The 15,566-nt window shown below is 34.8% G+C and overlaps 1 protein-coding gene across 1 annotated transcript in view; it reads right to left on the bottom strand.

Moving 5' to 3' along the window:
- LOC127419644 (beta-catenin-like protein 1) overlaps nucleotides 1-14,903 on the bottom strand; it is an 82,807-nt gene extending 67,904 nt beyond the window's left edge. Inside the window, exons 1-5 of the mRNA XM_051661214.1 lie at nucleotides 14,744-14,903; nucleotides 12,340-12,531; nucleotides 5,007-5,113; nucleotides 4,732-4,871; nucleotides 1,128-1,225 (exon numbers count right to left, since the gene is read on the bottom strand). Of these exons, the coding sequence (XP_051517174.1) occupies nucleotides 1,128-1,225; nucleotides 4,732-4,871; nucleotides 5,007-5,113; nucleotides 12,340-12,531; nucleotides 14,744-14,773 (567 nt within the window). The 5' untranslated portion in view covers nucleotides 14,774-14,903. The remainder of the gene's footprint in view (nucleotides 1-1,127; nucleotides 1,226-4,731; nucleotides 4,872-5,006; nucleotides 5,114-12,339; nucleotides 12,532-14,743) is intronic.
- Between the last annotated feature and the right edge of the window lie 663 nt (nucleotides 14,904-15,566).

Below are 15,566 nucleotides of genomic sequence, written 5' to 3'. Positions count from 1 at the left end.
GTTAATTAACTATTTAACTATTGCATTAAAGCTCCTACATTAAATGTGCTGTAAGTGATTTATTCATGGTAAAGTATGCAAAAGCATTTCCTACTCCATGAAAAGATATTAATGAAATAAGTGTTGTGAGATATCTCACCAGTCTCTGTGACTGCTGTTGACTTTGTAAACAGCAAACAAAAATGTGTTCATGGACTGCAGTCATTGACGCTTTTCACCTGTCAATCAATTTGTCAATCACATTCTCATAGTATTGAAGTTGCAGCGAATTGAGGCTTATTGCCAATTTTAAGCCATTCTGTTCACTACAGTTGCCAGTTGAGGGCGCTATTTTGCTGCAGTTGTATTTAACAACCGTTTCTGCATGATGTCTGTCTCAATAAAGCTCAGTTATCATCTCTGGAGTGAGGGGTTTTTGAAAGAGGGGGGCGTGGCTAATCCAACGGCTCAGTCTCGTGGAAGTATAACAGCTGAAATTGCTTACAGCACCTTTACACTATAACATTAAACCAGAATTACAGTGCAACTCGTTTATAAAACCATTCTTATATAAACTGTTGCATTGAACTGGAAGTGACATTTTACAAGAGTAGCTTCAAAAACAATTTACAAATAAATTCATTCTGTTCATGTAAAATGAACAGGAGCCAACAACACGAACAGTCCAAACGCACAGATGCAGTGCAATGTGTCTCTTTGATTACCCAGAATTCTCTATTTCTGAGCATACAAAACAGTTCTTTTGAGATGTGTCCATATAAACAGTTATTCTGGTGTGTAAATGCTTTTCCGTGAATGCACACATTTCCGTAAATATAGATGGATGCAATCAGACCCACATGGTTCAATAAACCTCTGAATGCTCATATTTCCTGATTCAAACTGTCTGCTTACATAACCATAAAAACAGTCTGAATATTAATGCTTTCTCTCTCTCTCTCTGTGTTGAATCCAAAAATGTCAGGCCAATAAACAGCTGAATTCCTCACACACACAGTAAATCATGTAATTTGCTCATAATAATCTCATTGTACAGTTGAACTGTCACAGACTAACGCTCATGTATCAGCTCCTCTAACACCACTGATGATGTTTATTCTCTGATTATGAAATAAACATTTTTGTACCAGAGCATCGATGAGAACCTCCGCTCCCTCCTCGCTCTCATGAAGGGTGTCGATGTCGGTCAGTTCCTGCAGTAGATCCACCACAGCGATGCTGATATGTGACTCATGTTAAGGACTTATAATATGGACCAAAAGGAAAAGGGCTGAATTATTTTCTAAAATGCATGAAATAATTTTTTTTTTTAAAAGACAAAAGCAATATAAAGTAGATATAAATATGAAGTCGATACAGATATAAACTCTTGTTTTCGTTTGTTGTTATTGCCAATAACCAATTTTTCTTATTGCTGTGACCAATAACGAGTATTTTTAATAAGTTATGGCCAAAACAAAATATTTTTTTAGTGACCGATAACCAACATTATTTATATGTTTTGGCTGATACAGGATACATTTTTTGGAATGGCCAATAACAGGTGCTTTTTCGTTATAGAAGATAACCAATGTATTTCTTTCTTAGAATGGCCGATAACCATTTTTTATTAGTTATGGATGAAAACCATTCCTCTTTTTTTTTTCGATATCTGATCTTTTTTTTTTTTTTTTTTTTGTGGCCAATAACGATTTTATTTATTAGTTCTGGCTCATAAATGCTATATTGTTTGTTGTGGCCGATAACCGTTAATTTTTTATTTATTTTTGTTGTGGCCGATAACCAATATTTTTTTGTTAGTAATGGCTGATAACTGATTTTGTATTATGGCCGATAACCCATAATAATTTTTTTTGTTGTGGTTGATAACCTAATTTTTTTTATTAATTATGGCCAAAAACCATTAAAAAAAAATTATCACCGATAACTGGTCGTTTTTTTCTTTTTTTTTTTTTTTTTTGTGGCCGATAACCAATTTTATTTATTAGGTCTGGCTGATACTTGATAATTTTTTTTGTTATGGCATATAACGGAAAATAATTTTTGGGGTAGTAATATTTACTATATAAAACTAATATTTTATATTAGTAATGGCTGATAAATGAGTTTTTATTATGGACGATAATCACTACTTTTTCCGTAATGGATAACCGATATAATATTTTTTGTTATGGCCGATAACCGGTAATAATTTTTTGTTGTGGCTGATAACCAATATATATTATTAGTTATGGATGAAAACCATTACTTTTTCTTTTCGCCGATAACTGATCTTTTATTTATGACAGATAACTAATTTTATTTATTAGTTATGACTGATAACTGATTTTTTTATTATGGCCGATAACCACTTATTTTTCTGTTATGGACAATAACCAATTTTAATATATATATATATATATATATATATATATATTAGTCGATAACCGGTAACCATTTTTTTGTTGTGGCTGATAACCAATATTTTTTATTAGTTATGGCAAAAAACAATTACTTTTTTTGATCGCCAATAACATCTTTTTTGTGTGTGTATGTGTGGCCGATAACCGATTTTATTTATTAGTTCTGGCTGACACTTGCTACTAAAGCTGTCAGAATTAACGCGTTAACGCATGTGATTAATTTAAAAAAATGAACGCGTAAATTTTTATTAATCGCGATTAACGCATTACTGTTAATACACCCATAAACAATGATGTGAAGGGTGGAAACTTTGAAATGTGTCTAGCCAGAGTCATTACACTGACGCACATGCCACAGCGCCAGAGCCCTTCTACCAAAGAGAGCCTACAAGTTTAGCATAAATTAGCTAATTAGCACTTCAGACAAAGCCAAAAAACCTGGAACTGATTATTTTTATCGCATTCCAACCGACACAAATACAAGCTGAAGAAGACCACTGCAGTCTGCAGTCGACCATATGCTGGATAGTGTGTCTTTATTGTGTTTAATTAAAGAGGTAAAGTTGCTATAAATGTTTAGATGCACAGTACTGGGTATGAATGTATACTTATCTCAAGTAGCACTGTCTTTACTGCAAAACAAAGTACTTATACAGAAGCAACAATAATAAAAACTGCATATGATTGTAGTTATATTGCATATTACATTGTTAGTAAAATGTATTTCATCCCCATGATTGGATTATTTCATCCCCATTACTGGATTATTTCATCCCCATTATTACATCCCCCTTCTTTGTGTTTTTTAATTTACGGTTTTATTGTATGTCTACTATTTTAACCTTACCAAATTTTAAGCTTACTTGCATTGTTCTCTGAGGATGTACACTCTGACACGAATCAAGAATGCAGCTTCACGATTGCTGTAACAACTGGATAGTCACAGTCTACCCCCAGATTAATATTGTGGATGATGAGAGTTTAAGAGATTTAATGCCCATTGCAATGAATATGCAACCAATGGGGAAAATAGTTCTTTCGATTAGTCAAACTGCACCTTCAACTTTGGCAAACATGTAATGTTATTTGAATTGGTAATATTTTAGGGCATTTCTATCTTTATACTGTGGAAGGCTTTGTTTGGAAAATGTTAATAAAACATTATATAGTTACATATTTTTTTTTGTTATCTTTCCTAAGTTAGAAATAAATGCATTTTGACAAGAAAAGTTTATAAGTACATATAGCGTAAAAATTTAATCACTTTCAAAATCTGCAATGAATCACGATTAACTACAAAAAAGTATGCGATTTATCACAGTGATAAATTTTAATCGACTGACAGCACTACTTGCTACATTTTTTGTTATGGCCGATAACCGATAATAAATTTTTTTTTTTTTGTCATCACCGATAACCAATATTTTTTTATTAGTAATGGCTGATAATTGATTTTTATATTTTTTAATTTATGGCCAATAACCGTTACTTTATCCGTTATGGACGATAACCGATATTTTGTATTTTTTTAATGGCCGATAACCGGTAATAATTTTTTTTTTGTGGCTGATAACCAATATTTTTTATTACTTATGGCCAAAAACACTTACTTTTTATTTTGAATCACTGATAACATGTTTTTTTGTGCAGATAACCGATATTATTTAATGAGTTATGGCTGATTAAAAATAAAAAAAATGTGTGATGGCCAATAACAGGTACTTCTCTCATTATAGAGGATAAACAATATTTTTTTTGCTATGGCCGATAACCGATAATAATGTTTTTTTTTTTTTTCTGTGTGGCCAATAAACAATATTTTTTTATTAGTAATAGCTGATAACTGATCGTTTTTTATCATGGTCGATAACCACTACTTTTCCCGTTACAGACGATAACTGATATTTTTTTTGTTTTGTTATAACTTTAGAGAGTAGAATAGACAGAATAGAAAACTAAAAAATATTTTACTCTTTAAAATGAAAAATAATGCCCTAATATTATCCGCTTCTAATATCGGCCTTATTAGACCAATACCGATATTCTCCGATACCAATATGATCACCAAAATATCATGCATTCTTTAAACTAAGCAATTATTAATTTAGCTCAATAAAGATTGAAGAATTTATTAAACACTAGTGTCTCTTATCATTTTACTGATGCTGCCGTTTTATAAAAACAAAAACTCAAGAGAGTCTGTACATTGCAGTGGTTTTACCACGGTTAGGTTTTTTCTTTCAAATGGTAAAATCACTATATAAGACGGTCTCTTGTGGATTATTGCATTAATGTAAAGTTGTTGAAGATCAAGTGATGATCAGGATATCAGTGTTGTCGTGACTCAGGAGACCCAGAAGTGAATGAACAGAGTTAAGCTCCACCAGCAGATGATACAGCTCTGGAACAGTAGCGATGACATGCATCTCCTGTATGATGTCATTCAGATCAAGCTCGGACTCCATGAATCTGCAATTAAGGAAAGTTATGTCATGTCACTCTTTGTGCCACTTAGCCACTGTGAATTATGAGGTGAATTGTTTGTTTCACATATTAAGTGCACACTGAATAAAGTGTTAAATTGACATTATATTATATACTCACTTCTCAGGGTTGTCCGGGAACTTGATTCTCAGTTCCTGGTTTTTGTAGGATCTCTTCTCAAAGGTCAGGATCATTTTCTTCACTGTGCCCTCATCCACAAGCTCCCCCTGTTTACACAGCAGGTCACAAGGTCAAGACATTTTATTCTGTACCAAACTTGCTTATACTTTCTGCTTATAACAACAGACATTAATTACGACTCCTAATTATACTGCTCTGTAATACAGCACACATCTGTAATATATCTCTAAATCATATCAATATCTGCCAATATCAGCATTTATTTTAAAATTATTGTTATATTGAAGTCATAGTTTTAGCCTTTTTGAAGAAAATGTCCCTCAAATTTAATAAAATGTAATTTAATTTAAATTTAAATTAAAAGGTTAAAACGGCATACAATTTTAGTCAACAAAAGTATCAACTTTTAGTTGATGATAATAAGAAAAATAACTATAACCAAATATTCAAACTTTCAAAAAAATCCTTAAACATTACATTTAATAATAATAAAATAAAACAAAGTCATATTATTTAAACAATTATCATATGTTTATCAAACATACAGTATAATAGATAAACAATACACAACATGTTAAAACTTATATAATAGCATATAATACCTATAATAGGTCTACTTGAAGAAGTGGTAACACTTTACAATAAGGTTGTATTTGTTTACATTCGTTTACTACATTAGGTATAATGAACTAACAATGAAAAAAGCTTTTACAGCATTTATTAATCTAGGTTAATGTTAATTTCAACAAATAAAAATAAGATTTTTTATTAGTAATGGCTGATAACTGATTTTTTATTATGGCTGATAACGGCTTCTTTTTTTGTTATGGCCGATAACCAGTAATAATTTTTTTTGTTGTGGCTGATAACCAATATTTTTTATTAGTTATGGCCAAAAACGATTACTTTTTTTTTAGTCACCAATAACTGATCTTTTTATTTATTTATTTTTATTTTTATTTTTTTGTGGCCAATAAACAATTTTATTTATTATATTTGGCTGATATTTGCTACATTTTTTGTTATGGCTGATAACCGATAATAAAAAATTATTTAAAAATGAGTGTCCGAAAACCAATATTTTTACTTTAAAAGTTGTAGGCTATTTGTTATTGTAAAGTGTTACCGAAGCGGTTAATATCACATCAAACAGTAAACTCTTTTCTGTACCAAATTTAACCCTTTATGCTCTAAAGGTGTTTTTAAAGATTTGCTGTTTCAGTGGCATGCCCAAAATTAAAGGCTTGTAACTCAACATAAGAACCAAAGAGGGTCAATTGTTTGGTATCATTTTAAAGAAAACGTAAAACAAAATTAAATACAATTATGATATAGATTATGATACATTCTGAGACTCTCCGTCTTAGAAACTGCTGAAAAAAAAAAAATCACACAAAAAAAAAATGTACTTTTATTTCTTATTTTTCTTATTTGACATTATATATCTCTGGGTGTAAATAAGGTAGCTCTGAAAAACCTTTGTTCCCAATCATGTCAACTGTAACTGACAAAAATTTGTGTTGATACGACAAAGCAATGAAACGTTACAGCATTACCAAAATAGTTTATACTAGTGTCCATAAAACAAACATAATAATTGTACCAAAGACCTAGTTTCACGTGCAAACACAACAATGACTAAAGATATGCTCTCTCTCCAAAGCATGCAGGCATGAGTAACGAGATCTCATTCAGTTCCATACTGTGCCATTTGAGTCATCATTGAGTCTGTGTCATGTACTTGGCGTGAACGATCCTCTCTACCCATATTTGGATGACTTCCACCTCTGGTTACAATGATCTGAATCCTAATACGATTGGTTTAGCGTTCCATGATGCTGGACAACATACTACACAATTTCTGAAAACGTCATCTGATCAAGGAAAGCTAACGTGTTTTTAGCCAAATAACACATTATGTGCTGTGTGCATACTGTGCTTTGTGTGGATTATCTAATGATCTATGCATCCAATTATGCTGTGCATGGGCTCGTTTTAAAGGTATTCGCCTCTTCTAACTAATGGTATGTGATATTTTATAACTTTCCATGAAGTTCTAAGCAAAAACGCAGCTTATAAGCTACAACTGTTTACATGTAACATGTATGTCAAAGACATGTACTTAGCTATTATTTGCTATATTTTTTGTCTGTGAGTAAAACAAATAGGCTGGTTGTATTCTACTCTTTGAGAGCTTTCCAATAACATATGACACATGGCTATTTGATCAGCTTGATGTTTTTACCAATGACAATAATAAGTGCAGAGCAAAATAATGTATGAAAACGGAACACTTCTGATTTGTCTGCAAATTTCAAGGCATTTGTTCAGTTTTGGTCATAATGCCTACATGCATTGTAAAGAAGAGCTTCTAAGCTTTAAAGCAATACCTTTTTTGTGTTCGCTTAAAGAATTAAAAGTACAAAACAGTTATCCATCTTTTTTGTTGTGCATGTTTCAATGCCTGTTTTCACTCGAATCATGTAAAATTGCTGATTAAGAGTGAATGATGTTTAAAAAAACAAACATGCAACAGGTCGTTGAAACTTTTATAGCCCAATCAGAGGGCATAAACCTCTTCACCGGATGTGTAAAATAAAGACATATCAGTTTGGTCTAGGGCTGCACAATTAATCAAAATAAAATCGAAATCATGATTTGACCTCATGCGATTTTTAAACAGCAAAGGGCTGCAATTTTATTAATTAAATAAATAGTCTGCTCTCTTCAAAGTTTATTTGTGCTTCTCTGTCCATTCTATATTAAGTTAGAGCATTATTACAGAGTTTTCAGAGCGGTTCTGTTCTTCATAACTCCATCTAATGCTTAGAGTAAAAGACATGCTCAGAGTTTGGATCCATTTGCTTATGTGCACTAAGTGCTTTACTTACACTTATCTACCGCGTCCTGCGTGAAGGGGTTTTTATTATCATCTGCGGTGGCAGCATCTCAGTCTCCGCCAGGCACAGGTATCATAATAATTATGCAAAATACTCTATTCTCCTGTAATGGACTACTTGCACTGAGCCTCATGACGTACTTCCGCTTTGAAATAGTGCGACCTGCAAGTTTCAGGTTTAATGTGTGCACCGTAGTTGCCTAGTTCCTGAAACACCACTTAAAATGAGTGTTCAAAAGAGGATTTTAAAGTATGGATCGGAGATAGGAGAAGAAATTTTCTGAACATTACCGTTCACAGCTTCTTCAAAATTCAGTGGAAGAACAGTTTTCAGAGCTTTAATTCAGCCCGATCCGTTCTGAGAAAGAAATGGCTGGTATATACTCCAATCCAAGTGCATTTCACAGTTTCTCCTCACACGGAGGTCTGTAGCAGACATTTAACCACAGATCAGCTCGAAACGCAAATGACAAAAGGTGGAAGGATACAAAGGGTGTCAGGAACAGTGGTGCTCTACGTGCTTCAGTCACTGCTATGTTCCATGTGTGAGGGAGGAGAAAGACACGAAAGCATGCTTCACCCTGTTTTTATTAAATGTATGTTTTAATCTTTATTTTGTGTCACTGTTTCACTGATAAGTACTGTATATCGATAAATGTTGTAATGCAAATGCATAAGTAAGTGCTGCTAATGATAATGAGTTATAACGATTGAAATAGATTAAATATATGTAGTGTGGTTAAATATATTTTAGCGCAGTTATTTCTTTAATTTGATAATACAACTGCTTCATTCTATCCTGAGTGATTTTTAAAGCATGGTCAGAGTAAGATTACAGCTAAATAATAATAAAAATATCTGGGACATTTATCCAAAGAAAAGTCATTTGCAATCGCTGTATGGTGGAATTTATCGTTTAATCTCAACCGGTATAAAATGTGATCAATGAATGAAACGTGTGTTAATGAGATGGCCAGACTGCTGCAGGTTATATATGTTTGATTTATTATTCACGAGCCGAGTTTAGCTACATTTGGAAAGGAAAAAATATATTTAGAGGCAAATTTCAGCAAATTATAAAATTGAGATGTCACGTTAGCGCCAAAAATATGATTTATTGATTTAATCAACTAACAGCCCTAAAAAAATTATCTGCCTTCCCATGAATAAATCTCTGCACGTAGGCATGCTGTAACCGGAAACGCCTGAGCCGCATTACGTAGAACGCAGAAGCAGTTGTGCAAGTGGTCCGTTTGTTTTCCTGACGAGAGCGTGTGGCCCTTATCACACTCCCAGCGGCAACAAGTGAAAGCGGAAATAATATTACCAACATCAAAAAAATGGAATTACATATAATACATCTACATAAAATATTTAGAAACTATAATGCATTATTAAATTAAATATAATAAAATAATTCAATGAAATCAAACTAACCAAAACTTTCACTTTAAGTTTAATTACACCAATGAGTTATCAGTTCAACTTCAGTTTGACATTAAGCCTCGTTCTTTAGGACTATCTTATATATAGCAGAGCAGGGCCATTCAACTGGCGGCCCGCGGGCCAAATCCGGCCCATTTGAAGTTTTCACTGGCCCGCATGAGGTTGTTTACACCAAACGCGTTTACTGTCTGTTCGCACAGTTTTTCAGTTGTTCACCTATCCAAACCTGCACTAGACAGACATTGCGTTGATGTTTTTACAGTGTCTTGTGCAGGAGTGCCGTGTTTTTAGACGCTTTTAGAGGTTTAGAGGGAAGATTAAAGAACTAAAAATCACGGAAAAACTGACAAGCGTGAGTTCGGAGCAACAAAACGTTCCATTCATTAATTTGGTTAAGATATGTGAAAAGTTAAAAGTTTAAATCATTGCATCTACAATATAATAAACTTCACTGTTATTGTTCAATAACATTTTTAGTATCAGTCTGATTTACTCTCTGTAATGGACCAATTTTGAAAGCACTTTTAAGATGATTTGTTTTATTATTATTTTTGTCTCAAGTTACCTGTATTTTTTTTCCACAATTTCCTGCTAGGTGGAAATACCTGTTTCTTCATGATCAAAAAAAATATATTAAAGCTATAAAACACATACTTTGTTTTATTTATATAGTGAACAAATATAATAGGCCTACTATAACAATCTGTAAATAGAAGCTTTCCGATAACAAAATATCCTGGCTTGGCCCGTGTGCCCTGAAGATTTTTTCCTCTGGCCCACTTGTCGATGAAGCTGAATAGCTCTGCAGTAGAGGATCGTTTTTATGAGCCTACTTGTTTTTAAGGCCTAGTCTAAAGAGTAAAATGGAATATTTTGTGTTTAATTATTCAATCAACCAACAGTATTTCTGACAGCAAAAACTAGGCAACAACTATGATATTACCAACAGGGAAATTCAGTTAACAGTGACATCGAGCAGAACGCTTACATAGAACCAGTTTTGACAGAGCTGCTGATTAGATGAAAAGAAATTTGGAGATCGGTATCGGATGTTAAAATCCTGATTGGAGCATCCCTAATATTCAAGTTGACTGGGTTTCAAAAACTAACGATGATGATTATCACAAAATGGACAGAAACAGGTACACGGTGGATGGGTACAATTTGAATATGAAGAACAGTGTTTTTTCATTGTTTCACTGTTTAGATATTTGTTTGTGGGTGAATTGAAAAAAAGGTCTCAGTTTGGCTCTTTTTAAGAGGACTCAAGTGTGAAAACCCCAGTAGCCTTTTGGCACTTGAACTAGGGCTGGGCGTTTTTCCAGATTAATTCGAATTTGCACTTTACCATGATTTTTTTTATTTCTTTTTTAATCAAGAAATCAAGATTTAGCAAAAAATGTTGCAAACGCTATAGTTAGATACGTTGAAAATGCACCAAAGGCTGAATAAGGAAGAGAAAAAGAATTCACAGCACTTGTTTTAATGCCGCTCCCAATCTGATCAGCTGCACGTGTGTGCACACTCCAAATGAACAAGACAGGTTAACAACACGGAGACTGATATAGAAGACAGCGGTAATATTCCCAGTACGATTGTACACAGTGTGACTGTAGCTCTGCTTCGTCCCTCATGCATGTATACACCAGCTTATGACCATAACTGGCCTCGGCGTGTGCATGTTGATGAACGGTCTCCTTTTCTTTTTACCCATAAAAGCGTTAGTTACGTGACAGATACAGGCGCTTCATTTCAAATCATGGAGAGGCTATATATGGGAGAATCAAACATCCACCGCTCCTTTTGCCATGATGATTCAGATAGATCACTAATTATTGCTTTGTTCTGTGACGTGTTTCAAGTGTACTGCATCTATAGCCAACATTTGGCAAGCGATCATTTTGACAAACTTTGCTAGTTGAATTGTAATGATGAATCAGTTCATATTGTTGCTGCTCAGCGTGAATCACTAGAGGACGTGTCTCTATCTGCAGGGGTTTATGAATATACACACACATTGTTTTATATACAATGAGTACTTTCTAGATAAACGTGATCATTTACTGATATTGATTTCTAGATAACTTTCTAAATAGACTTGGTTTAGATCAAATGAATACCTACACTGGCTAAGAATTATTTAGCTGTTTTCTTATTCTATTATTTCTGAACATCTGGGTTTATTAGATTCTAATTTATTTATTATTAACACTCTGTTGACAACTTCCCCCTGTGGTGCATTTGCACATTTTACTTGCAAACCTTTGTTTCCTATAATGAAAAGAACTTGGATTTCTCCAATGAGGCTCCTTTGCATTCTAATAAAGAACATTTTTTTGTTTGTTTTTTTTTATCCCCTTTTCTCCCAATTTGGAATGCCCAATTCCCACTACTTAGTAGGTCCTCGTGGTGGCGCAGTTACTCACCTCAATCCGGGTGGCGGAGGGCAAGTCCCAGTTGCCTCCACTTCTAAGACAGCCAATCCATGCATCTTATCACGTGGCTTGTTGTGCATGACACCGCGGAGACTCACAGCATGTGGAGGCTCATACTACTCTCTGTGATCCATGCACAAATTACCGCTCGCCCCACTGAGAGCGAGAACCACTAATCGCAACCACGAGGAGGTTACCCCATGTGACTCTACCCTCCCTAGCAACCGGGCCAATTTGGTTACTTAGGAGTCCTGGCTGGAGTCACTCAGCACATCCTGGATTCGAACTCACGACTCCAGGGGTGGTAGTCAGTGTCAATACTCGCTGAGCAACCCAGGCCACCAGTCATCCATAAGTTTAATTTGTTTTCCATATCGCCCAGCCATAAGTTGAACATGTGAAAAACATTATCATTTTTTTTTTTTTTTTTTTTGTCAATCATAATTACAGTTTAAATTGCAATTGCAATATTTTTCAAAATATTCACAATATGACTTTTTGTCCAAATCTTGCAGCCCTAATTTGGTCTCACCTCTGGTTCTTCTCCATCTTGGTCCATCAGTCTCTCGAGAATCTTCTCGCCCTCTTCTCCTCCTCCCTGCTCCTCAATGTTTGGTTCTCCCTTCAGAAGAGCCTGTCCAGAGTCTCTGCCGGCCATCCTGTGTTTAGTTCTGGACTCTTCATGGCTGTCTTCCTTTCTGAGTCTCTTGGCACCTCGATCAGGCTGGTAAAATTAGATCACATGATGGTAAATGAGTATCCATGAAACATTTGAGCATGAGGTCAGATAATAGCAGAACTGGACATTTGATCCAACATTTCATAGGTTTATTGAATAAAGAGTCAAGACTGTGAACTACCAAAAAGTAACACAGTAGTACAGTACTGGTTCAGTTTAAGTCAGAAGTTTACATACATCTTAGCCAAATACATTTAAACTCAGTTTTTCACAATTCCTGACATTTAATCATAGAAAACATTCCCTGTTTTAGGTCAGTTAGGATCACTACTTTATTTTAAGAATGTGAAATGTCAGAATAATAGTAGAGAGAATTATTTATTTCAGCTTTTATTTCGTTCATCACATTCCCAGTGGGTCAGAAGTTTACATACACTTTGTTAGTATTTGGTAGCATTGCCTTTAAATTGTTTAACTTGGGTCAGATGTTTTGGGTAGCCTTCCACAAGCTTCTCACAATAAGTTGCTGGAATTTTGGCCCATTCCTCCAGACAGAACTGGTGTAACTGAGTCAGGTTTGTAGGCCTCCTTGCTTGCACACACTTTTTCAGTTCTGCCCACAAATGTTCTACCGGATTGAGGTCAGGGCTTTGTGATGGCCACTCCAATACCTTGACTTTGTTGTCCTTAAGCCATTTTGCCACAACATTGGAGGTATGCTTGGGGTCGTTGTCCATTTGGAAGACCCATTTGCGACCGAGCTTTAACTTCCTGACTGATGTCTTGAGATGTTGCTTCAGTATAGTCACATAATTTCCTTCCTCATGATGCCATCTATTTTGTGAAGTGCACCAGTCCCTCCTGGAGCAAAGCACCCCCACAACATGATGCTGCCACCCCCATGATTCACGGTTGGGATGGTGTTCTTCGGCTTGCAAGCCTCACCCTTTTACCTCCAAACATAACGATGATCATTATGGCCAAAAAGTTCAATTTTTGTTTCATTAGACCAGATGACATTTCTCCAAAAAGTAAGATCTTTGTCCCCATGTGCACTTGCAAACTGTAGTCTGGCTTTTCATGGCAGTTGTGGAGCAGTGGCTTCTTCCTTGCTGAGCAGCCTTTCATGTTATGTTGATATAGGACTCGTTTTACTGTGGATATAGATACTTGTCTACCCGTTTCCTCCAGCATCTTCACATGGTCCTTTGCTGTTGTTCTGGGATTGATTTGCACTTTTCGCACCAAACTACGTTCATCTCTAGGAGACAGAATGCATCTCCTTCCTGAGCGGTATGATGGCCGTGTGGTCCCATGGTGTTTATACTTATGTACTATTGTTTGTACAGATGAACGTGGTACCTTCAGGCATTTGGAAATTGCTCACAAGGATGAACCAGACTTGTGGAGGTCCACCATTTTTTTTCTGAGGTCTTGGCTGATTTCTTTTGATTTTCCCATGATGTCAGGCAAAGAGGCACTGAGTTTGAAGGTAGGCCTTAAAATACATCCACAGGTACACCTCAACTTCAGGACACCTCCTATCAGAAGCTAATTGGCTGATTGTCTAATGGCTTGACATAATTTTCTGGAATTTTCTAAGTTAGTGAATGTAAACTTTGACCCACCTGATTTGTGATATAGTCAATTAAAAGTGAAACAATCTTGAGTTTGCTAATATTAAATCTGTGGAGTGGTTAAAAAATGTGTTTTAATGACTTCTACCTAAATGTATGTAAACTTCTGACTTCAACCGTACATAGACATGGTACCATGGAAATAACATGTTTTTTTTTTTTACATTTACTATGGTGGTACCATCTTATTACCTAGGAGTTCCATGTAAATGCCATGGTTTATTGATCATTCTTGACATGTAATGATGTTTCTGAGCAAATTTCTTCAAAACAACATAAAATACATACAATTGTGCATATATAAATATTAATAAGACAAATAAACACATACTATGGTACAATAATGAGTAATACCATTCTTATATATACCATGGTACTCAAAAACACAGTCAGAAAACATGGTATTGCCATGGTAATATGAACGTGTTTAACAAATCAGAAAAGCATGTTCTTCTTAACCCAAAAGATGATCTTAAACACATTTAAAATGACATAAAATACAGTTATACACGTTTGGCAACAGACTGTTATAGAAGAGACTTTCGCAGAACAGCAAAACTGCTGATATTGATCCAAAATAAAGCCGCAGCATCACTCAAACACATTAATCCCGTCTGTACCTGATAATTCAACAGCTCTCCGACATCCATGATGATCTCTGTGAGTTTTTAATCCTTCAAATCTCTAATGTTTGAATAAAGTGTCTAAACACAACACACGCTCAGAAGACGATTTAATTCCTGTTCTTTCCTGAAAGAACCGGCACGAGACACGAGAGAACAAAGACTCATCAGCGACACCTACAGCTGCGGAGGACGAACTGAAACACTACACCATATGTGACTGCTAAAATATATGACAGTTTTCTGTCCATCCATACACGAGCATGAAAGAAACAAAGACAGAAAGAAAGAAAGAATTATGCTTTTCTCTTTCTTCTTACTTAGCTAAGTAGCTAGCTATCTTTTTGGCCTCATACACTTTTCTCAACTTTCTTACTTAGCTAAGTAGCTAGTTATCTTTTTTGGCCCCATACACTTTTCTCAACTTTCTTACTTAGCTAAGTAGCTAGCTATCTTTTTTGCCCCATACGCTTTTCTCAACTTTCTTACTTAGCTAAGTAGCTAGATATCTTTTTTGCTCTATACGCTTTTCTCAACTTTCTTACTTAGCTAAGTAGCTAGCTATCTTTTTTGCCCCATACGCTTTTCTCAACTTTCTTACTTAGCTAAGTAGCTAGATATCTTTTTTGCTCTATACGCTTTTCTCAACTTTCTTACTTAGCTAAGTAGCTAGCTATCTTTTTGCTCCATACGTTTTTCTCAGATTTCTTACTTAGCTAAGTAGCTAGCTATCTTTTTTGCCCCATACGCTTTTCTCAACTTTCTTACTTAGCTAAGTAGCTAGCAATCTTTTTTGCTCTATACACTTTTCTCAACGTTC

Source organism: Myxocyprinus asiaticus, chromosome 29, assembly GCF_019703515.2.
Source record: "Myxocyprinus asiaticus isolate MX2 ecotype Aquarium Trade chromosome 29, UBuf_Myxa_2, whole genome shotgun sequence".
NCBI classification, from domain to species: domain Eukaryota; kingdom Metazoa; phylum Chordata; class Actinopteri; order Cypriniformes; family Catostomidae; genus Myxocyprinus; species Myxocyprinus asiaticus.
Note: the sequence above shows the minus strand (reverse complement) of the source record. Positions and strands in the feature narration are given on the sequence as shown.